Genomic DNA, 20784 nt, shown 5'->3' with positions numbered 1-20784 from the left:
TCATCAGACTTGTCTGCGGACAGTTAGACATCTCAGTCGAATTGTCCCGTGAACGCAAATGTCAGTGTTGTTTTGCAGAGTGAATCGATTGCATTCAGAAAGCATTCTAAATGCACTTAAAAGTCGTCAATTTGTGAATATATTTACATATTCAGCCATGTCTGAGCGAAAAGGTGAGTTTGCGGAGTATTTTTCACATCTGTAACACTTCAAAATGTAATCCCTTTATCAGAAAACCCCGATAATGAAAAAGTCTCGAAGGAAGAGAAAGCAGAAGAAAAACCATCAACTTCCAGATCATCAGAGCTGATGAACGATGTGGAGGCTATCCGGAACTACTTGGCAGAGAAGTTGAATCTCTTCTCTGGAAATCTGAAGGATGATGACGATACAGATGCCAGGAGGCCGCCAAAGGTGCTGGACAAGGTGGATTTCGACGGACTCATGGACCATTGGAAGGAGAAGGGCTTCAAGAACATCGTAACAATGGTGGGAGCTGGAATTTCCACCTCTGCAGGAATACCCGACTTCCGATCCCCAGACACTGGACTCTATAGCAACCTCCAGAAGTACAATTTGCCGTATCCCACGGCAATTTTCGAACTGGACTACTTCATTGACAATCCGCAGCCCTTCTTCACGCTCGCCAAGGAGCTCTATCCGGGCACCTTCAAGCCCACTCCCTGTCACTACTTCGTGAAGCTGCTGCACGACAAGGGCTGGCTCAAGCGACACTACACGCAGAACATTGACACCCTGGAGAGGATTGCTGGCGTTCCCGGCGAGAAGATGGTGGAAGCTCACGGGACGTTCTACACGAACCACTGTCTGGGCTGCCACAAGGCCTTCTCGATGGAGTGGATGAAGGAGGAGATCTTCGCCGATAGAGTTCCCACCTGCACGGAGTGCAATGGTGTGGTGAAGCCAGACATTGTGTTCTTTGGCGAGAACCTCCCAGAGTCTTTCCACCAGCTTCCCGCTAAAGACTTCAAGGACTGCGATCTTCTTATAATCATGGGAACATCGCTGGAAGTGCAGCCCTTCGCCTCTCTTCCAGACCGCGCCAGCGACAGCTGCGTCCGCTTGCTGGTCAATCGGGAGCTCGTGGGGAATAAAGACTCCATCTGGAGTCTGTTTTCGCGTGGCGCCGGTCGAATGGAGTTCGGCATGCCGGAGAGTCGTCGGGACGTGGCCTGGCTGGGTGACTGTGATGAGGGAGTGCAGCTGATCGCCGACAAGCTGGGCTTCGGCGATGAATTGCGCGCCCTGGTGAAGAAGGAGCACGAACGGATTGACGGAGAAGTTGAGAAGAGCAAGATTTAATTCACTCGGCTTTATTTCGTAGCCTCAGAGTCTAGTGACATCGAGAAATCAGAATTTAGTAGCTTCTGCCGAAGAGCGTGAAAGCCACTGGCTTTCTTGTGCACTCGGGATGAATGCACTTGTCCGAGTCATTCAGCTTCTCGGGCTGCTCAAATGGGATGCAAAGCGTCTTGGCACCCATGGACGGGGCACCGGGTTCAACAAATTCAGCGTTCTCCCTATAAACCAGACAAAATAGATTAATTAACAAAGTGCTAATTTTATCCTTGAAATATACACACACACACACACTCACCTCTGACTGTCCGCCTTGATTTTATCCTCGCACTCAGTAATGCCACAGAACGGTGAGAGGATGATGTTCTTGGCGTCCAGCAGCTTGACAAACTCCGCCCAATCTCTCGTCAGCTTCTTGTGATCATTGAGATCCTTAGTCGCCTTGGCAAGCATCGACTCGTGAATCGTCTCTAGTAATGTCTTGACATTGTTGACCAGATTGGCTCTGTTCGCTTGGATCTTCTGGCCAGTGTCTCGGCGCACGAACACCACTTGTTTCATCTTGAAATCCTTGGGACCCAACTCAAGCCTTATCGGCACTCCCTTCAACTCCCAGTGGTTGAACTTCCATCCTGGCGAGTAGTTGTCACGGTAGTCACCCTCAACTCTCACGCCGGCATTCTTCAGCTCCTCCTCCATGACTTTACAGCTGTCTAGCAGTTGATTCCTCTCCTGCTCCTTCATGCTGGCCGTCACGCCGCACGGCACGATAATGACCTGAATGCAGGCAACTCGAGGAGGAAGAACCAATCCCTGGTTGTCCGCGTGCACCATAATCATCACTCCAATCGTCCTCGTGGTGATTCCCCATGAGTTCTGGTAGACAAATCGCTTCTCCTTCGTCTCAGGATCCTCATAGACAATGTCAAACATCTTGGAGAAGTTCTGACCCAGATGATGACTCGTGGCGCCCTGAATGGCTCTGCCACTGGCCGAGATGAAAGCCTCAACGGTGGTCGTGAAGTCTCCACCGGCAAACTTTTCCTTCTCCGTCTTCCTGCCCTTCACCACAGGGATTGCCAGCAAATCTGTGTACACTTGAGCGTACAAATCGAGAATCTGGTAAACTTCAGCGTGCGCCTCCTCGGCCAGCATAAATGCCGTGTGTCCCTCTTGCCACAGGAATTCACGGGTGCGCAGGAAGGGCTGCGGATGCTTAAACTCCCATCTCACCACATTATTCCACTGATTGAGTCGCAACGGCAAATCCCGATGAGATTGAATCCACTTGGCGTACGCCGGATACATCACCGTCTCCGATGTGGGACGAACGGCAATGGGCTCTGCCAAATCCGAGTCTCCTGACTTCGTGACCCAAGCCACCTCGGGGGCAAAGTCCGCAATGTGTGTCTTCTCCTTCTCCAACACAGAGCGTGACACGAAGATGGGAAAGTAGCACTCCTTCACTCCCATTTTCGTGATTTCCGCGTCAAACCACGTCTTTATGACCTTCCACACGGCAAATGACCAGTGCCTGAGGATGTAGCATCCAGACACATCATAGTACTCAATCAATTCACCCTTCGTGATCACCTGAGAATACCAATCTGCTAGATTTTCCTCCTTCTTCGCCTCCAGACCCAAACGAGTGACTTTCTTCATGCCCGACGATGAGTCTTCAGGCGTAGGAGTTGACTCCTTTGACTGCTTCTTAGGCTTCTCTTGAGGCTTCTCCTGAGGCTTTTTCTTGTCCGGAGTACCAGCTCTTCCTCCACCTCCTCCTCCTCCTGCTCCACCGCGCTGTGCTGTTGGAAAGTCCGTCCCAGTGACTTTCTTGTACTCCGCTTTGAGGTCAAGAAGAGTCTTCACGGCATCGTCAATCTCATTTTTCGCTGCCTTTGAAGACTTAAGATTCCTCACAACATCTCCTTGAGCAGTTATTTTGGCAGTCAATTCATCCTTGGCGCTGTCTCCTGAGTCGCTCTTCTCCTGCGCAGGTGTCTCAGGAGCCACACAGCCTGGCTTCCACTCCTGACCCGTGGCACTCTTGTAATCCGCCTTCAGTGACAATAGAGTCTTCACTTCAGCCTCAATCTGAGCCTTGCTGGCTTTGTCACCCTTCAGCTTCCTCACCAGATCACCCTGCTTAACGATCTCCTGGTTAATCTCACTGGGATTCAACATCTTCTTCTCACTCTTTGGAGCCTCCGTCACAACTTTCTCCGCCGTTTGAGTTGTCTGAGGCTTCCACTCACTTCCAGTTGCTGTCTTGTAATCAGCTTTCAGACTCAGCAAAAGCTTAACAGCTTCTTCCACTTCGGCCTTCGGAGCCTTCTGACTTTTCAGATTCCTCACAATATTTCCCTGCGAGACAATCTTCTCATTGAGATCACTTCCCGATGGAGTAGCACTGGATGTTGTTGCTGGTGGCACACAACCCGGTTTCCACTCCTGACCAGTCGCACTCTTGTATTGTGTCTTGAGATCCAGCAGAATCTTCACTGCAGCCTCAACATCTGCCTTACTAGCCTTATTGGCTTTCAGATTTCTCACACTGTCGCCTTGCTGGATAATCTTCTCATTCAACTCAGCTCCTGAAGCACCGCCTGAAGATTGCTGAGGAGCCACAGGAGCACTACCAGGCTTCCACTCCTGTCCAGTTGCACTCTTGTACTGTTTCTTGAGATCCAGTAAGAGTGTCACTGCCGCATCGATGTCCGCTTTTGGTGCCTTCGACGCCTTCAGTTCGCGCACTTTGTTGCCCTGCTCAGTGATCTTACCATTGAGCTCAGAAGCATCCACTTTGACCTATAAAGCAAATAACACTCTCAATAAAAGTACACATGATCTGAACTGACGTGAAACTGAACATGTGGCATTTGTAGTTCGCGAACAATTCACTTTCACCACATTCATTGACAGAGATTGATCATCACACTTACATTGTCGACGCTCGCAGTCTGCTTCTTCGATGACTCTTCTGGCTTCTTGGACACACCACTTGTTGGCATCTCCTTCGTGTGACCATCGGGAATGGCAAAGAGAATCACCGGCGTCTCCACATTCGTGTACTCACTCTTGGGCTGATACGCCACGTCGACACGGAAGAATCCTCTCCTCTGCAGCTGTATAATATCACCCTTCTTCAGCTTCTTCAGCTCCGGATCGCCAAGCATCTCCATCTCCGTTCGTGTCTTTCTATTCACGTACGTCTTGAAGTCCTCATCTTTGCCCAGATTCGGCTTGCTGATGATATGCTCAAAGAAGACACAAAACGTTGGCGGATAGTCAGAGTCTGGGAGTTGCGCCAACCACGTCAACTTGATGGTCTTCTTATAGTCCTTATTGTCCAAATTGAGAGTCGCATCGATTGATGTCACCTTCCCATTTGTCCTGTTGATCTTGTTGATGAGGAGATTTCCCCAGTTGATGAACGTGGCATTTTCACCCTCTTTCAGGGTCTCAGCATCGTCATAGTCAATGAGAATCTTTGGACCCAAGTCCACCTTCTTCATTCCCACACTTTCATTCTTGGGATGTGCTGGCACTTCCACTACATCCTTCTTAGCACCCTCAACATTCACCACCACGGATTTGCCCTTCTCCAGAGCTGTGTACCGCGGAGCAATGGGCTCGATGACCTTCTTGTTGAACGCCCAGATCTTGTCCCACTCCATGAACACAACGGATTTACTCGAACCCTGGGCGATGATGAATTGCTTGAGACCCTCAACGGTCATTCCTCGGCGAAGAATGCCTCTCACAGTTGGGAATCGAGGATCATCCCATCCATCTACGATTCCCTCGTCCACGAACCACGTCAATTTGCGCTTAGACAGCACTGTGCTGGTCATGTTTAGCCTACTATACTCCCAGATGACCGGCCGGCGCAGCCCAAGAGCCTCAATAAACCAGTAGAACTGATCGTCACGGTCATGATACTCCGTTGTCCTGCAGAAAAGGATGATTAGCTTCTATTCGCTCCATTCTAATTATCATATTTACCTGAGTGTGTGAGTAACACCTTCGATGGCATCGACGATTGGGCAGGCAAAGTCATACGTCGGGTAGACTTTGTATTGAGTCCCTGTTCGAGGATGTGGTTCATTCTTGCAGCGGTATATTGTGGGATCTCGCAAGCACCCATTCGGAGAGTTCATGTCAATCTTCGCCCGAACGCAACACTTCTGCCCAAGAGCACTTCCATTGATCATCTCTTGCCACAGCGACAAGTTCTTCTCCACTGAATTGCTCCAGTTCGCCGACTTTGTCCTCTGCTCGCGCTCCTTCTTCATCTGTTCAGGATCAGTGTCATCCACATAAGCTTTCTCATCCTTCAGCAGTTTCTCACAGTATTCCAGCATCAGATCAAAGTATTGCGAGGTGTGAGTGAACATGTCGGGCTTGATTTGCAGCATCTTCAGATCTTCCAAGATGACCTGCTCGAAGTGAACGTTCTCCTTGGCGGGATTCGTGTCATCAAATCGCATTATGAGCTTCCCCTGGAACGCCTCCTGATAGTACTGATTGAGCAGTGCCGCCTTGGCGTGGCCAATGTGCAGATATCCTGAAGCTTCCGGCGGGAATCGCACTACCACCTTTCCCATCTCAGCTCCTGGCAGCTCAACAAACCTTCCCTCCTGTTTGCGGTCGCCAAACTTCTCCTGACTCACAGCAGTACTGCTCTCCTTCTGGGGCAGTGTCGCCACAACAGACTGAACACACTCCTGAGAGTGTATCAAGTCATACCATCGCTGGACGTTCTGAGGCATGCCGGTCGCCTTCACTCTGTCCTGCTGATCGTAAATGGCGTTGAACACCGCCAAATCTGCAATTGTCAGGCGATTGCTGACCAGGTACGTGAGAGGAGCCAGGCATTTGTTCAGATAATCCATCTTCACGGATGGATTCATGCCAAAAGTCAAGCTGAAGGACAGCCAGTGATCAATCTGGGTTGCCGTGAGCGGGTCATTCTCATCATAGAGACCCACGGCTGGGGAGCTTCGAGCCACTTTCCTCAGCAACTCATTCTTTCCAGCATTTCCACCATCCTGAGAGTCCGACTTCCACTCCACCTCGATCTTCTGCACATTCTTCGCGTACTCTCCGGCAGCAAGGGCGCCTGGCAAGGTGATGAAATAAGTACAGGGGAGTTGTGAAATTGTTGAATTTCATAATTTTCCATTTAATTTCGCAAAATTCCATAGAAGGATTTGCCGATTTCCTAACCCCCAAAATGGAGGCTGAAGAAAATGACAAAAATACAGCTCATCCTTACCAATGGGCGGATTATTCTTGTTGCAAACCAATTTCAGAGACATTTTGCACGTACTAATTCACAAATCACTCCTGTTTTCACTTGATTTGAGTGAAAAATGCGGCAGTGAAAATTTGTGCGTGTGGCACCCGGAGTATTCTCAAAACAAGAGAAAGTTTTCGACACTGATCGACAATGTATCGTCAAGATATTTGGGCGCGGAAATCTTCGTCAAATTAATCGTTTGAAATATCATGTAACGGATACATTGGAGAAATAAAAATACGTTTTTGCTAATAACGCTTTCAGTTTTATTAATGTCTAAATTGCTTAAGTGCAGACTTGAAAATTCGCCTTGAGAAGTTTATTTTCACTACATTTTACATTTTGATGCACGATGTGTCATTATGAATTCAGAAACCATCTCAGAAACCCTCTCAGGATGAGATAAGTGAACATGATGCTTTCCTGGCACAACTTTAAGCACTATTTTCGGATTTTCCTTTATCATCATCTCCACGTCATTATCATCATCTCTCATGCTGGCGAAGATTTTTTCTGATTTCGGTTCCACACCTATGAGCAAGACAGGAGACTTGATATGTCTCGCAACTTGGTGAGCGTTCTCCGTTGTAAATGATATCGGATGATAGAGTTTGAGCCTGTTATCGGCTAAAAAGTAGTATCGATCAGGATGGACAGAACTCCTCCGAACTCCTCGAACTAAAATATGCTCACAATCATCAGGTGTCAGAGAACCAAATGTGCTAGCTTGCATTTTCTTAATAATTTCTTCTCTTTCGTATGTTGCCTGAGACTCCGGGAAGAGATGACGAGTTGTCTCAGATGTGAGTCTTTGAATGCTAGCTTCGAGCATGAAATTTATCAGATCCGGAGATGTCATAGGTTTAAGCACATCAAAAGCCACAAGCATATCCACGCAATCGGGAAAAATTCCAGAATACAAGAATCCGATTTCACCACCAAGAGAGTGACAAATAAGGGAGACCTTGTCCCATTCATAAATTTTCTGGATGCGATGGATTAACTGCACGTAATCAATGCACTTGTACACCATTCCCTCCGGAATGTGTGAAGACAATCCATGTCCGGGCAGATCAATCGCCAAGTAGCTCACGTGATCCTTTGGCAGGAGTGGAATCAGCGTGTCAAAACTTCCAGCATTGTCCAGCCATCCGTGAATGAGAAGAATGGGGCGCACATCAGCTGGGCCCCACCATTTTCCAGCAACATGTCCCCAAGGAAATGAGATTTTCACTTCTGTGAAGTCCTGTAAGCAAAAAACACTTCAGTAAACTAAAAAATTGTAAACCATATTGAAATATTCACCATTGAAATGATTTGAAATCTTGGTTGAGACTGAGTCGCGAGGCAAACTTTCTCGTAATTTATATCAAGTCTCATTCTACGTCACTATAAAATGCAGAAAAACATTTTACGCGAACGTAAATTAAATAGTCTCCTAAAATATGTCATTTGTAGAAGAACAAGAATGAAATATAATGAGCAAAACACAAGTTCATTTTCTTTATTATAAAAACTGTACAATTTTTCTACAACATTTTTGCACTCTGCAATCTTCTAAGAATACTTTTATCATCATCACCAGAATTTCAGCCACCAAAAAAACATTCAACAACAAAAACTTTTAAAAATAAGAGAACTGTTTCCAAATTCTCTAGAACCGATGAAAAATTAAATTTTGCTCTTTGGTGAGCGATATTTCAGGATAAAGTCAGTAATTATGCCTGAAATTTTGTCTGGTTGCGATAAATGAACATGATGCTTTCCAGAAACTACGCAATGTTCAACTTGCTTGTTGTTCTTCTTCAGTGCCTCTATCAATTCGTCCGCTGAACTCTGTGAATTTTTCCTCTTGATATCTGCAGTGATCCGCAAGACAGGACATCTAACTTCCCGCGCAATATCAAGGCTATTTTCCTCAGAAAACGATATCATGTGGATTACTTTGACTCTAGCGTCGCTCCTCAGGAAGTATTTGTCAGGATGAACAGGACTCTTCTTGATTCCGCGAATAAACAAATACTCGCAGTCCTTGGGCTCCAGGGAATTATATGAGCTCGCCTGCATCCTCTCCGTGAGCTCGTGTTTGCTGTACGCCGGCTGGGATTTTGGCGAGAGATGATTGATAACCTCAGTTGTATTCCGGGCAATTCCATTTTTCAGCACATTGGTGATCAATTCCGCAGAAGTGTAAGGCTTCATGCCGTCCAATGTGATGAGCATGTCAACGTATTTAGAAAATATTCCAGTGTATAAGAAGGTAACCACACCACCAAGGGAATGGCCAATCAGGGAGATCTTGTCCCATTCATAAATCTTCCGGATGCGATGAATGAGCCAAACGTAGTCGTAGTGACTGTACGTCATTCCCTCCGGAATGTGCGAAGACAGTCCATGTCCGGGCAGATCAATCGCCAAGTAGCTCACGTGATCCTTTGGCAGAAGCGGAATCAGAGTGTCAAAAGTTCCAGCATTGTCCAGCCATCCATGAATGAGAAGAATGGGGCGCACATCAGATGGGCCCCACCATTTTCCAGCAACATGCCCCCACGGAACTTTAATTTTCACCTCTGTGAAATCCTGCAAGAAGTTTTTGCTTAGCGGATAATCCTGTATGTTAGAATTCAACTTACAGGTTTCTTATCTTCGTCATTCATCGTCTTGAATTTTGTCACGCACTCCTGGAAATACTGCACGTCATTGAAACTCTCAATAGACTTATCTCTTGTACCAAATATCAAGCGTGCTTCTATCAAACTGATTCGGAGTGTTCAACTTTAGCAAAATAGTACAGAACAACCATTCTTTGAGTGTAGATGTATTATTAACGACGTTTACGATTATAAATATTTGTATTATTTCTATTCTGTAATTAGAATAGTTTATAGGTCTCTTATCAGAATCCTTCTTATCAGCCGAATTCCTATTTCTCATCAACCATTAAAATGAGCCACCCTGTGTTGTGAAAGTGCACGTCAAAATTGGCGGGGAAAAAACATAGAATGTCAAACTGATCGACTTGGCCGACAGATTAACGAAAAATCCGTGATGGCGTCTGTTTTGGAAACGCGTCTGAAGAAAAGTTTGTGAAAAACCGCGCAAAACTCATCTAAACTGGGAGGAAATTGAAAATTGACAAAATGAGTGCGTTCCTGGAGTTCATTGAGATGGACAATTTCAAGTCCTACAAGGGGAACGTGTGTATTGGGCCTCTGAAGGAATTCACAGCTGTCATCGGTCCAAATGGTTCGGGTATGTTTTCCGCGCAAAATTCCACCCATGAATACAGGAATGCTGTGATTAACCGGTGATATTTGATCTCCCAGGCAAATCCAACTTCATGGATGCCATCAGTTTCGTGATGGGTGAGAAGACCAGCGTTCTCCGGGTGAAGCGTCTCAGCGACTTGATTCACGGCGCCGCCATTGGAAGGCCCGTGGCGAACACTTGCTCAGTGACGGCGAAATTCATCCTTCCGGACAGGTCTAAAATCGACTTCCAGAGATCTGTGGTGGGCTCATCTTCAGAGTACAAACTCAATGGAACGGTAAGAAAGTCTATTTGATGAATTGTCAGTATTTTTTACGGGTTTCTTGCATTTCAGAGCGTTAATTCGGGAAAATACACCAATGAACTGGAGAAACTAGGGATAAATGTGAAGGCGCGCAACTTCCTAGTCTTCCAGGGCGCCGTGGAAAGCATTGCTATGAAGAATGCAAAAGAGCGAACGACGTTGTTCGAAGAGATCAGCTCTTCTGGCGCCCTGAAGGAGGACTACAATCGCTTGAAGCGTGAGATGCAGATGGCCGAGGAGGAGACGCAGTACACGTACCAGAAGAAGAAGGGCATTGCGGCTGAGCGGAAGGAGGCGAAACTGGAGAAGCTCGAAGCGGACAGATATGCCAGGATCAAGGATGAATACGCTGACTTGCAGGTGGTGTACAATCTGTTCAAGTTGCATCACTGTGAGAAGGACATTGACTCGCTGAATGTGGAGATGGAGGCGAAGCAACAGGAGATTCAGGGTGCGGAGCAGCGAAAGGAGCAGGCGGACGATGTACTGAAGGACAAGAAGAAGGAGGCTGGCAGGATTAGTCGAGAGCTGGCCAAGTTGGATCAGGACATTCGAGATGTGGAGACGAATATGTCCAAGAAGCACCCCGTGTTCATCAAGGCGAAGGAAAAGGTGGCGCACACGCAGAACAAATTGGATTCCGCCAAGAAGACACTCGATCAGGCGAACAAAGCCGATCAGGCTCACCAGGCTGACATTGAGAAGCTGGAATCTGAGTTGGCGGCTATTGAGAAGAAGAAGGGCCACTATGAGGACGAGATGGCGGGTGAATCTCGTCGGCGAGGAATCAACACGAGCTTGGAGTCAAATCAGGTGCAGGAATATGACAGGCTGAAGCAAGAAGCAGACGCCACAGCGGCAAAATTCCTGTCCAAGCTGGATTCGGTGAATCGTGAGCAAAAGTCGGATCAGGATTTGAAGGATAGCGAGATAAACAAGAGGAGCAACATAGAGGAGCAGATCAACAAGTTCACACTGGAGAAGGAGGAAGTGATAAAGCGCAAGATGAAGCTGCTGGATCACATACAGTCGAGCGAGATGGCTCTGCAGGAGCAGAATCGCATCAAGCAGGAGCTGAAGTCGGATGTTGGCTCGTCCAAGGATCGCATCACGGAGCTTCATCGTGAGTTGGAGGATGTGCGTGATCAACTGGGCGATGCCAAGGTGGATAAGCACGAGGATGCGCGCCGAAGGAAGAAGGAGGAGGTGGTGGAGCTGTTCAAGAAGGAAGTCCCTGGTGTATACGATCGCATGATCAACATGTGTCAGCCGATCCACAAGCGCTACAATGTGGCGATCACAAAGGTGCTGGGAAAGTATATGGAGGCGATTATTGTGGACACCGAGAAGACGGCTCGACGATGCATTCAGATTCTGAAGGAGCAGATGCTTGAGGTGGAAACCTTCCTGCCACTGGATTATCTGCAGGCGAAGCCACTGAAGGAGCGTCTCAGGAACATTGCTGAGCCACGCAATGTGAAGTTAGTGTATGATGTTCTGAAGTTTGAGCCTCCACAGATTGAAAGAGCCGTTCTGTTTGCCACAAACAATGCTTTGGTGTGTGAAACTCCGGAGGATGCCATGAAGGTGGCGTATGAGATGGACAGGAGTCGCTATGACGCCCTTGCTCTCGATGGCACGTTCTATCAGAAGAGTGGCATCATCTCCGGTGGCAGTCACGATCTGGCGAGGAAGGCGAAGAGATGGGATGACAAGCACATGGCGCAGCTGAAAGCGCAGAAGGAGAAGCTGAACGAAGAGATGAAGGAGTTGCTGAAGAAGTCTCGCAAACAGGGCGAATTGACGACAGTTGAGAGTCAAATCAAGGGCTTGGAGAATCGTCTGAAGTACAGCAAGAATGATCTTGAGGCCAGCAACAAGTCCATGGAGGAGTATGACAAACAGTTGGGGAGTCTAGAGGCTGAATTGGCGGCGATTGGGCCCAAGATTGCGGCCATTGATCATCGGATGCAGACTCGTGAGGAGCGCATTCAGGACATCAAGATGAACATGAACTCGGTGGAGGACAGGGTGTACGCGAACTTCTGCCGACGTATCGGTGTGGCCAATATCCGGCAGTATGAGGAGCGCGAGCTGGTGATGCAGCAGGAGAGGGCGAAGAAGATGGCGGATTTCGAGCAGCAAATCGACAAGATAATGACACATCTGGACTTTGAGCGCAGCAAGGACACGAAGAAGAATGTGCAGCGCTGGGAGAGGACGGTACAGGATGAGGAGGATGCACTGGAGACGTTCCAGCAGGCGGAGTTGCGGTACAGATCGGAGATTGAGACAGACAAGCAGCACATTGAGCAGCTGAAGCAGGAGAAGCAGGCGAAGAAGAGCCAAGTGGATCAGATGGAGTCGGAGACGGCCAAGGCGCGTCGTGATGTAGCTCAACTGGCCAAGGAGTTGCACACTCTCGGCACCCAGTTGAGTGGCATTGAGGCGAAGATTGAGACGAAGAAGAACGAGCGACATAGCACGCTGATTCAGTGCAAGATGGATGATATTGTCATTCCCATGTTGAATGGGAACATGAATGACATCGTGCAGCCGGGCCAGGATGGGGATAGTGCGTCGGCGTCCGGGACCAACACCACAGCCATTTATGCTCGTGAGAATGCCCTGCAGATTGACTATGGGAAGCTGAGGCGAGATTTAAGGGATGCCAGAAATGCGGACGGAGTGAAGAAGAAGCACGATGAGTTGCTGAAGGAGTTGCAGACGAAGCAGGATATCCTAGAGAGCATCCAGACGCCCAACTTGAAGGCCATGCAGAAACTGGATCTGGTGTCTGAGAAGGTGGCGTCGACCAATGAGGAGTTCGAGAATGCCAGGAAGAAGACAAAGAAGGCCAAAACGAACTTTGAGAAGGTGAAGAATGAGCGCTGCAACAGATTCACGAACTGCTTCAATCACATCTCCGAGGCCATTGATGGGATTTACAAGTCGCTGGCGCGCAATGAGGCTGCCCAGGCGTACTTGGGTCCGGACAATCCCGAGGAGCCCTTCCTGGGCGGCATTAACTACAACTGCGTGGCGCCGGGCAAGAGATTCCAGCCCATGGCGAACTTGAGTGGTGGTGAGAAGACAGTCGCCGCTCTGGCGCTCCTCTTCGCGATCCACAGCTACCAGCCGGCGCCCTTCTTCGTGCTCGACGAGATCGACGCGGCGCTTGACAACACCAACATCAGCAAGGTGGCGTCTTATATTCGTGACAAAACGCAGAATCTCCAGACAATCGTCATTTCGCTGAAGGAAGAATTCTATTCGCACGCCGACATCCTGATTGGAATTTGCCCAGATGCCGGTGATTGTCTCATCTCTCGCGTCTTCTCCTTTGACCTGAGGTCTTTCGAAGTTCGCGACAATTAATTTGTATAATTCCTTGGATATGAAATCCAGTAGTTTTTGCTATTCTCATGATTAACTCGTAAATGATTTTGGAAAACAAATGAAGTCCTTGAAGTATTGAAATAAAAACTCTTGCGTAGATTAGAAAATTTATTAGATATTCAGCGACAGACAAGCAATTAAATATTGATGACCCTGCTCAGCTTCTGCACTCTGTTCAGGAGGAGATCCCCCTGCTTGATCGTGGCCTGATACTGCCAGTTCTTGCTGTCCGGCCGATTGGTCTCCACAATGCCACCCACGCGATCCACCTTGCAATGCAGTCGCCCCGCCGCGATGAAGCGCGACAGCTCGGTGTCGATGTACTCAATGGAGACGCCGAAGGCCTGGGCCATGTACTGCAGCGTGAGGGAGCGATAGGACTCCAGGAGCTGCGTGTACGCCAGGATCCTCATCTCGCGCACGTAGAAGCGATAGTGAGGATTCACGAGATAATCATTGCGGAGGAATGCCTCCACTTTGGCCAGGTTGAGGAAGAACTCCGCGTACTGGCAGTTGTAGAGCGACGTGAGGTAGGCTTTCACGTCGGAGAGCGAGTGCAGGACTTCCTGGATCTCAGATCCCTTCACCACCTTGTCCCTCAGCTCGTTGCGCGGGAGACTGATCATCGCCACGTAGACGGTGTAGCGGACAAATGTGGGATAGTCCATCAGCTCGTACGATGTGAAGGTGCTCACGGTGTCCAGGAAGAACGTGGCCGCGGATTTGAAGTCCCTCACGGCGATGCAATAGACGCCCTGATAAACCTTCAGGCGATTGCGACGATCCCAATCGCCTCCCTCCTCAATCAATGTCTTGGCCTTCTCAATGTTGCGCGTGATGAGATCGTGATCCAAGTAGAAGAGCCCCAGGCGGATGTTATGGAACACAATGTCCAGCCGATGCCCCAGAGAAACGGTCTTATCGTACGTCTTCCTGAAGGCACTCACGGCACCCTCTTTGTCACCGATGCGACAGAGGAACTCTGACTTCTTCAGATTCGCCTCGCGCACCTCCATCTCGCCCAGATTCTTCTCGGCGTCCTCAATCACTGCATTCAGCTCCTCCAGCTTTTTCTCATTCGTCTCCTTCATCTTCGCCAGGAGGGCCTGATCGATGGGCCAGCTCAGATCCTTGCACACCTCCTCATAGAATGGGGCCATGTTGTCTGTACGGATGGCGCTCATCAGCTTCCCCTGCAGCTCCTTGTCGCTCCGATGCTCCGGAAGGCTCAACAGAAACTTGAACTGCGCCAGCTCCAAATTGGGATTCTTCTCCAATCCCTGCTCTTCCAAGTTTTCCGCGGGCATCTTGACTCACGATACAGACAACTATTACTCAAGGAGATCACTGTTTTAGGGGATTTTTCACTCAATTTGTGAGGGTCTTTCTCTAAAAATGTGAGGTTGGACACGACCTTTCCAAAACAGTAAAACCGCACGTCATGACGTGACTGGCATGCAAGCGAGATTCATTTGGAGGGGAAGGAAAACATCGAATCCAATGACATGGAGGGGAAATGTGGTAAACATAACCCCATTTATCACGTTTTTGTCGTGTTTTCTTGGGAGGATTTCTTCCCCAAAAATCACCTTTTCTCCTATAAATCCTCACTCATTTCTTCTCTCCACCAATGCCACGGTACAAATAAACCCCAAAGTGTGAGAAATGGGACGAATAAGGTGGCGATTACGTGAAATTCCAGGAAGACTGTAGTGAGTATCCGGAGGCCATTGGCCCCTATTGTTTACATTTGATCTTTTCATCACTTATTCTCTCACTACAGCGAAAATATTCGTTTTAAATATGACTACACGATTATGTGTATTAAGTCGCTCATGTACAATCATCACCTGAATCAGAGTTATGTGTCCGATGTGTGTATGGAGCCAATCTTCTGGTTCGTCGACAATTTCACTCATCTCCTCGGACCGGTAAGACACCTGTTCTCTTGCTGATTTGCTCTCTTAAGCTGAAGCCTCTCTTTTCCTTGCAGTTCTTTGTTATTGCTGTCGCTTGCCTAACATCCGCCGTAGTCTTTATATCTTACTGGATCGGTCTGCCTTACTGGTGGGCCAAGAGCCAGGAGATGACTGTGATTCTGGTGATTGTCGGCAATTGGCTGCTCTTGAATGTGGTCTTTCACTACTACATGGCTGTGGTCACCCCTCCGGGCTACCCGCCGGAGGGTGAACTGATTGTGGAGGCGGTGAGCATCTGCAAGAAGTGCATAGCGCCAAAACCACCGAGAACCCATCACTGTTCCGTCTGCAATCGATGCATTCTCGCCATGGATCACCACTGTCGTGAGTACAATTCCACCGGCCCAATTGAATGCGGATGTTGAAAAACAGGCTTTTTAAGTTATTAATTTACAACATTTATTCACCCAAAATGGCACTCAGCGCACGGAAATGGATCGGAATGCGATAAATTAGAAGTGGCGGGCGTATCCGTATGGGAGGTTGTAGCGCAGATCGGCGGTGATGGCCTCGCTGCGGAAGTCATAGGGGCCCGTGTAGGTGCGGTAGTTGTAGGCGTCCAGAGGGGCGTGGTGGTAGGTGCCATCGTAGGCGTATGGGTGGTAGATGCCGTCGTAGTTGTTGTAGGTGATGGGGTGGATGAGCTGCGGAAAGAGGGAGAGTTGTGAGAAACGATCCCAGAGAGGGATGTTGGGTGAAACTTACGTCGTTGCGGTAGATGGGGGCGGCCAGAGCTCCACCCTCCCTGAAGAGAGCGTGTCCGAATCTCTCACTGTGGATGAGCCTGTTCTCGATGAGACCAGATCCAGCCACGGTAGCCACGAAGAGGGCAGCAATCAGAGCGAAGACCTTCATGTTGGAGGGTTGGTTTGGGGTTGTACTGAGTGTTCAGCTGAAGTGCAACGGAGGAATGATAATTTTCACCGTGCTGAGCATGTCTTTTATATCACCCGGGCGGTGTACTTTTTCTGGGGCAATTGGGTGGGGACACACAGTATCTTCCCGGCTCTTGTGACGCGATTCTAGTTCACGCCACAAAGAGGGTGACGGGATGTTAGGCGTGTAAATTGTAAACCACCTTGGTGAATAAAGTGTTGACCAGTTTCCAGTGGCTTGTGGCTGAACATCAGCTGATGACTTTCAAAAATCTCACAAGACACTCACCTTCTCTCAAATTGCAGCGTGGCTGAACAATTGTGTGGGATTCGGCAATCATCGATACTTCTTCCTCTACATGGTGTTCACGGCGGTGGGATCACTCTTCATAATCGTCTTCGGCATGGGCATTGGCTACAATTCGCTGATACTGGGCGACGGTGAGGGCTGGCTGGAGACGGAGCCGCTCGAAGGGCATCCAGTTCGCTTTAACATTTCCGGACATGCTCTACCAATTGTGAGTACCACTTTTTGAGTTACTTGATATTGTGGAAAAAAAGAGGCTCGGCACTTAATGCCCGGTCATATGTATGTGTCTTTGGTAGACGGAGATGAATGAGTATGGCGAAGACGGAGTAATGCCAGTGCACCACGATCTTCCTGTTCCTCATGAGTTGGCCAACAATGCTGCCAAACATCGGGCAATAATTTTCATGGCAATGATCAATGTTGCGGCTTTCTTTGCACTAGGATCACTCAGTATTTGGCACTCAAAGCTCATCGGTCGTGGTGAGACGAGCATTGAGGCGTACATCAATAGAGCGGAGACGAAGAGACTCGCGGCTCTCGGCAAGACGTACATAAATCCGTATAATTTCGGTAAGAAGAAGAACTGGAGGCTCTTTCTGGGGCTCGTGCGTGGCAGATCTTGGTGGCGACACGTTCTCCTGCCATCCACGCACAGGCCTCAAGGCACTGGTCTTACCTGGCACACCGTGTCCAGTGAGAGTCAATTGCTCAGTCCTGAAGACGATTGGCCGTAGGCATCTAAGAACATTCGCTGAAACCTAAGTCATTCTACTCGTGATAATTTAGTGGTTATTTTTTTTTTATTAGTTAAGCTGTTCCGTTCCAAAAAAATACCGTGACGACATTTTTTGCTTTTGACTTTTAGTGGACTTGTTGCAGCATTTTTTTTTTCTTTTTGGTCTTCGATATGAAGTGCGAGAGCGAGAATAAAAGTTAAAACAGCCAAATAGAAGGTCTTTTGAATTTCAAGTTCTTTGGATTTCGCTTTTGGCTATGACGTAAATTGGTCTCATTTCATTCCATGTATATAATGTGCATGCCAAAGCTGTAAATAGCTTTTCTTCATTCACTTCTTGATTGGTGCTTGCCACGGTGTCTGGAAAGTGTATTGAAATACATTTTTCTACGCGTTGTGCTTTTCGAGCGGGACGCGTTTATCTTTTCAGTATAAAGTTTATGGCATTTTAATTGGATGTTTCACACTAGCGCGCAGAAAGTTGTCGCTATAACAATCACAACATGGCATTCGCATTGATCTTGCATAAAATCTTTTATTGATTAGCTTTTACATTGTCAATGAACGAGTATTCAAATTGATTGTTGAAATTTGGTAATTTTCGCGTTACGCCAGTGCAGCAAAAAACGGGCACGTTGCGCTTGTGGAAAAAGCATGTCGAGGGCTTCTGATTGACAATAATGGCTCTGATTGGATTGAGACAATCCTGCAGCCTTGCGCACACACCGGAGCCATGAGATGTTTCACAGGCAGTGCCAAAGTCGGGTGAATCATCGCGAAAGATAATTTTATCTGTAATAAAGTATTGGACACAGAACAATGAGTTTTCTCATTATCATAGAATAGGAAAAAAAATATAATTACCTTCTGCGGTTAGTAGCGCCAATTGCAGTAAGATGATCAGGATTGTGTGAGACATCATTTCCAACTAAGCTGACGACAAAGTAAGACTCGATCATTTGCTAATACTTCTCTGTGTATGCGAGCACGTTTATAATTTATTTCTCAAGCATATATGTAGGCAATCTTGTTTTTAAACTATTGATCTGTTGTGATGATTCTAGGAATCGTTAAACTTTATATAATATGGACGCTAATAAAATTTGGTGGTTTTTTGATATGATATAAAGCATGTAATTTAAAAGTCATAATGTACAGAAACCAGATGAAAAAGAGAGGTGATAAGTGGAAATGTGTCTGGAAAGCTTCCGATAAGTGTTTCTGGTATGCTGAAGGTACGCATGTAAAGAATGCAAATGGAAAGCTTTGCATTTACATCATAATAATAACATTGGGTGCATTTCATGAGGTAATTATATTGAATATCAATTTCTGGTATATATTTTTACAATTAGTAGTCCTTTATCTCTTAAAATTGCTACAATCTAATGGGATTAATCAATATTTATAAATAATATCAGTTGCATTCGGTTCATCAACATATGATCACTGGATGACAGGATAGAAGATCGTCTCTTTTTCTCAGCATAATTAAGATTTCCATACGATCCCCTCAATCCAATCCAAATAGGAAAACACTCGTGTGTATATAGCAGGAATTTCTCCTCCGCATCCTTGTCCAAAGGAAGTGATACCGAGAATGTGGAACATGTTGGTATCGATGTCTTCGACATACTCCATTGTTGATAGCGGTCCTCCTGTGAATACCGCGAGATATTATGATATTGATTTATAGCAATATATGGGAAATATTTACCAGAATCTCCTTGGCAAGTATCTCTGAATCCAGCAGGATCACCGGCACAAATTTGGGTCCTGTCCAGTCCCTTTGCAAGTCTTCGCGAGGGAAGATATGTTTTCTCGCACGTAGAAGTTTCGTAAATAGACAGTGAGATCTTTTGGAGGAAAGGTGACTCCACTCCGCCAAATGAAGTGTGACCCCATCCGTATGCCGTGACACCCTCGTCGGCACTTCCTGGGTCTTTAGCTAGGCAAGCTGGTCGAATGAAGGGATTAAATTCCACCTTTTCGCTTAATCTTAACAACGTAAGATCGTTGTAGACTGAAGATCCCTTGTACTCTGGGTGAGTTATCACTTGTTCAACTTTGTAATCACGTGGCGATGCACCGTCGTCATCCTTGGTGAGATCCAATTCACCAAGGCGAACGGATAAAATCTCCTTAGGCAGGTTTCGTGTGAAACAGTGAGCAGCAGTTAGGATATATCTGTCACTTATCAAACTTCCTCCGCAGAAGTATTTGATGGCACTGCCTTCCTCCATTCCTATTGCTGCCATGTGGGGAAATTCACCGGCATAGGCAGGAATTCCTCCCACGACGGCAGTGAAGAAAGATGCTTCAGGAGTTCTAGAATTGTCCGAAGTGTAATTATGAGTGTATTCCTGGCACTTGATTGAACTCATTCTCGTCAACTGTTGCGAAGACGCTGGTGCAGGAACAACATCAGAAACTTCCGAAACTACGGGAAATGGGTTGTTTGATGGTGACTGTAGGGAGATTGGAGGGAATGGTTTTATATTGGAGACTGGAATAAAGCTCGGTCGCGCTGGAACTCGCGCATTAGAAATTCTCATGGTTTGTGGTCTTGGAACTTTATCGGACATTGGCTTGGGGTTAAGCATGCTTACTGGTACTCTGTCTGGTCTGGACGGAGGCCTTTTCGTGGGCTTCAGGCTGGGAATTTGCGGGAAGAGGTCTTCCCAAGAGGTACTCGATGGAAGTCCCTGTTCATCGTCTTGCACCACTTGATTATTGGGACAACACACGATGGGAGTTGTGCGATCCTTGAAGAAGCAAATTGCGGACTTCTTGTTGGTACTGAAGTATCCACCGAAGGGATCACGGCAATTGCGATTTAAGACACATGTTCCGAGGCCCGATTGGGCTCTACAGGGACTTCCAATGTCTTGGACTTCATCGCGAAAGAAGATATTATCTGGAACGCCAAGAAGATGATTAATGACACGATATACGTAGAGCTATGAGAAAGTAGGAAAATAGCACAGTGGAAAGTTACTAAGACAATAAATAACCTTGTTGTTGGAAAGTGAGGGGACACAGAAGGAGGAATAACAACCGCTGAAACATTCTCTATCTCTCTGTCTATTAAGGAGCGATCTGAACACTTGCAAAGCCGCAGTGCTTCTGAACTTCCCTCAGTGCACCAGAGAAGCCGATACCTCGCCAGAGACTGATCGCGCGCAAACCAGTTTAAAATGCTTTGTAGAAAATCCCATGTATTTACATAAATGCGCATTTGTCTTGTCTGACTGGACAATTAAGAAATACCCACGAGTCCAACATTCTG

The 20784-nt window shown here is 47.4% G+C and overlaps 9 protein-coding genes across 10 annotated transcripts; 3 read left to right on the top strand and 6 right to left on the bottom strand.

Annotated features, from left to right (window-relative positions):
* Nucleotides 1–41: 41 nt before the first annotated feature.
* On the top strand, nucleotides 42–1323 carry LOC132257564 (NAD-dependent protein deacetylase Sirt2). The gene is made up of 2 exons (XM_059754532.1): nucleotides 42–173; nucleotides 233–1323. The coding sequence occupies exons 1-2, from the start codon at nucleotides 59–61 to the stop codon at nucleotides 1321–1323; spliced, it is 1206 nt and encodes a 401-aa protein (XP_059610515.1). The 5' UTR covers nucleotides 42–58.
* Nucleotides 1319–6743, bottom strand: LOC132257538 (bifunctional glutamate/proline--tRNA ligase). Its single transcript, XM_059754493.1, has 5 exons — nucleotides 6599–6743; nucleotides 5326–6442; nucleotides 4263–5271; nucleotides 1619–4128; nucleotides 1319–1541 (listed from the first exon to the last, which is right to left on the bottom strand). The coding sequence occupies exons 1-5, from the start codon at nucleotides 6639–6641 to the stop codon at nucleotides 1379–1381; spliced, it is 4842 nt and encodes a 1613-aa protein (XP_059610476.1). The 5' UTR covers nucleotides 6642–6743; the 3' UTR covers nucleotides 1319–1378.
* A 207-nt stretch (nucleotides 6744–6950) lies between these two features.
* Nucleotides 6951–8002, bottom strand: LOC132257925 (serine hydrolase-like protein). The gene is made up of 2 exons (XM_059754993.1): nucleotides 7928–8002; nucleotides 6951–7868 (listed from the first exon to the last, which is right to left on the bottom strand). The coding sequence occupies exons 1-2, from the start codon at nucleotides 8000–8002 to the stop codon at nucleotides 6951–6953; spliced, it is 993 nt and encodes a 330-aa protein (XP_059610976.1).
* A 94-nt stretch (nucleotides 8003–8096) lies between these two features.
* On the bottom strand, nucleotides 8097–9384 carry LOC132257573 (probable serine hydrolase). The gene is made up of 2 exons (XM_059754542.1): nucleotides 9256–9384; nucleotides 8097–9202 (listed from the first exon to the last, which is right to left on the bottom strand). The coding sequence occupies exons 1-2, from the start codon at nucleotides 9277–9279 to the stop codon at nucleotides 8294–8296; spliced, it is 933 nt and encodes a 310-aa protein (XP_059610525.1). The 5' UTR covers nucleotides 9280–9384; the 3' UTR covers nucleotides 8097–8293.
* Nucleotides 9385–9714: 330 nt separating this feature from the next.
* On the top strand, nucleotides 9715–13710 carry LOC132257540 (structural maintenance of chromosomes protein 1A). The gene is made up of 3 exons (XM_059754495.1): nucleotides 9715–9874; nucleotides 9949–10169; nucleotides 10227–13710. Exons 1-3 carry the CDS (start codon nucleotides 9763–9765, stop codon nucleotides 13572–13574), a joined length of 3681 nt encoding a protein of 1226 aa, XP_059610478.1. The 5' UTR covers nucleotides 9715–9762; the 3' UTR covers nucleotides 13575–13710.
* Nucleotides 13691–15047, bottom strand: LOC132257567 (26S proteasome non-ATPase regulatory subunit 6). The gene has a single exon (XM_059754535.1). The coding sequence runs from the start codon at nucleotides 14900–14902 to the stop codon at nucleotides 13733–13735; it is 1170 nt and encodes a 389-aa protein (XP_059610518.1). The 5' UTR covers nucleotides 14903–15047; the 3' UTR covers nucleotides 13691–13732.
* A 62-nt stretch (nucleotides 15048–15109) lies between these two features.
* LOC132257568 (palmitoyltransferase ZDHHC16) lies at nucleotides 15110–17493 on the top strand. The gene is made up of 5 exons (XM_059754536.1): nucleotides 15110–15307; nucleotides 15379–15526; nucleotides 15589–15898; nucleotides 16756–16967; nucleotides 17056–17493. Exons 1-5 carry the CDS (start codon nucleotides 15261–15263, stop codon nucleotides 17491–17493), a joined length of 1155 nt encoding a protein of 384 aa, XP_059610519.1. The 5' UTR covers nucleotides 15110–15260.
* Nucleotides 15925–16554, bottom strand: LOC132257579 (uncharacterized). Its single transcript, XM_059754547.1, has 2 exons — nucleotides 16280–16554; nucleotides 15925–16218 (listed from the first exon to the last, which is right to left on the bottom strand). The coding sequence occupies exons 1-2, from the start codon at nucleotides 16427–16429 to the stop codon at nucleotides 16027–16029; spliced, it is 342 nt and encodes a 113-aa protein (XP_059610530.1). The 5' UTR covers nucleotides 16430–16554; the 3' UTR covers nucleotides 15925–16026.
* Nucleotides 17494–18176: 683 nt separating the features above from the next.
* Nucleotides 18177–20703, bottom strand: LOC132257560 (serine protease snake-like). 2 transcript variants are annotated; one of them, XM_059754528.1, is made up of 5 exons: nucleotides 20510–20703; nucleotides 20105–20412; nucleotides 19213–19963; nucleotides 18360–19153; nucleotides 18177–18287 (listed from the first exon to the last, which is right to left on the bottom strand). In XM_059754528.1, the coding sequence occupies exons 1-4, from the start codon at nucleotides 20562–20564 to the stop codon at nucleotides 18987–18989; spliced, it is 1281 nt and encodes a 426-aa protein (XP_059610511.1). In that variant the 5' UTR covers nucleotides 20565–20703; the 3' UTR covers nucleotides 18177–18287; nucleotides 18360–18986. The 2 variants fall into 2 exon arrangements, with proteins under 2 accessions (XP_059610511.1, XP_059610510.1); XM_059754527.1 differs by having other exon boundaries at nucleotides 19213–20412; nucleotides 20510–20700.
* Nucleotides 20704–20784: the final 81 nt, after the last annotated feature.

Source organism: Phlebotomus argentipes, unplaced genomic scaffold, assembly GCF_947086385.1.
Source record: "Phlebotomus argentipes unplaced genomic scaffold, Phlebotomus argentipes genome assembly scaffold_4, whole genome shotgun sequence".
Lineage (NCBI taxonomy): Eukaryota > Metazoa > Arthropoda > Insecta > Diptera > Psychodidae > Phlebotomus > Phlebotomus argentipes.
Note: the sequence above shows the minus strand (reverse complement) of the source record. Positions and strands in the feature narration are given on the sequence as shown.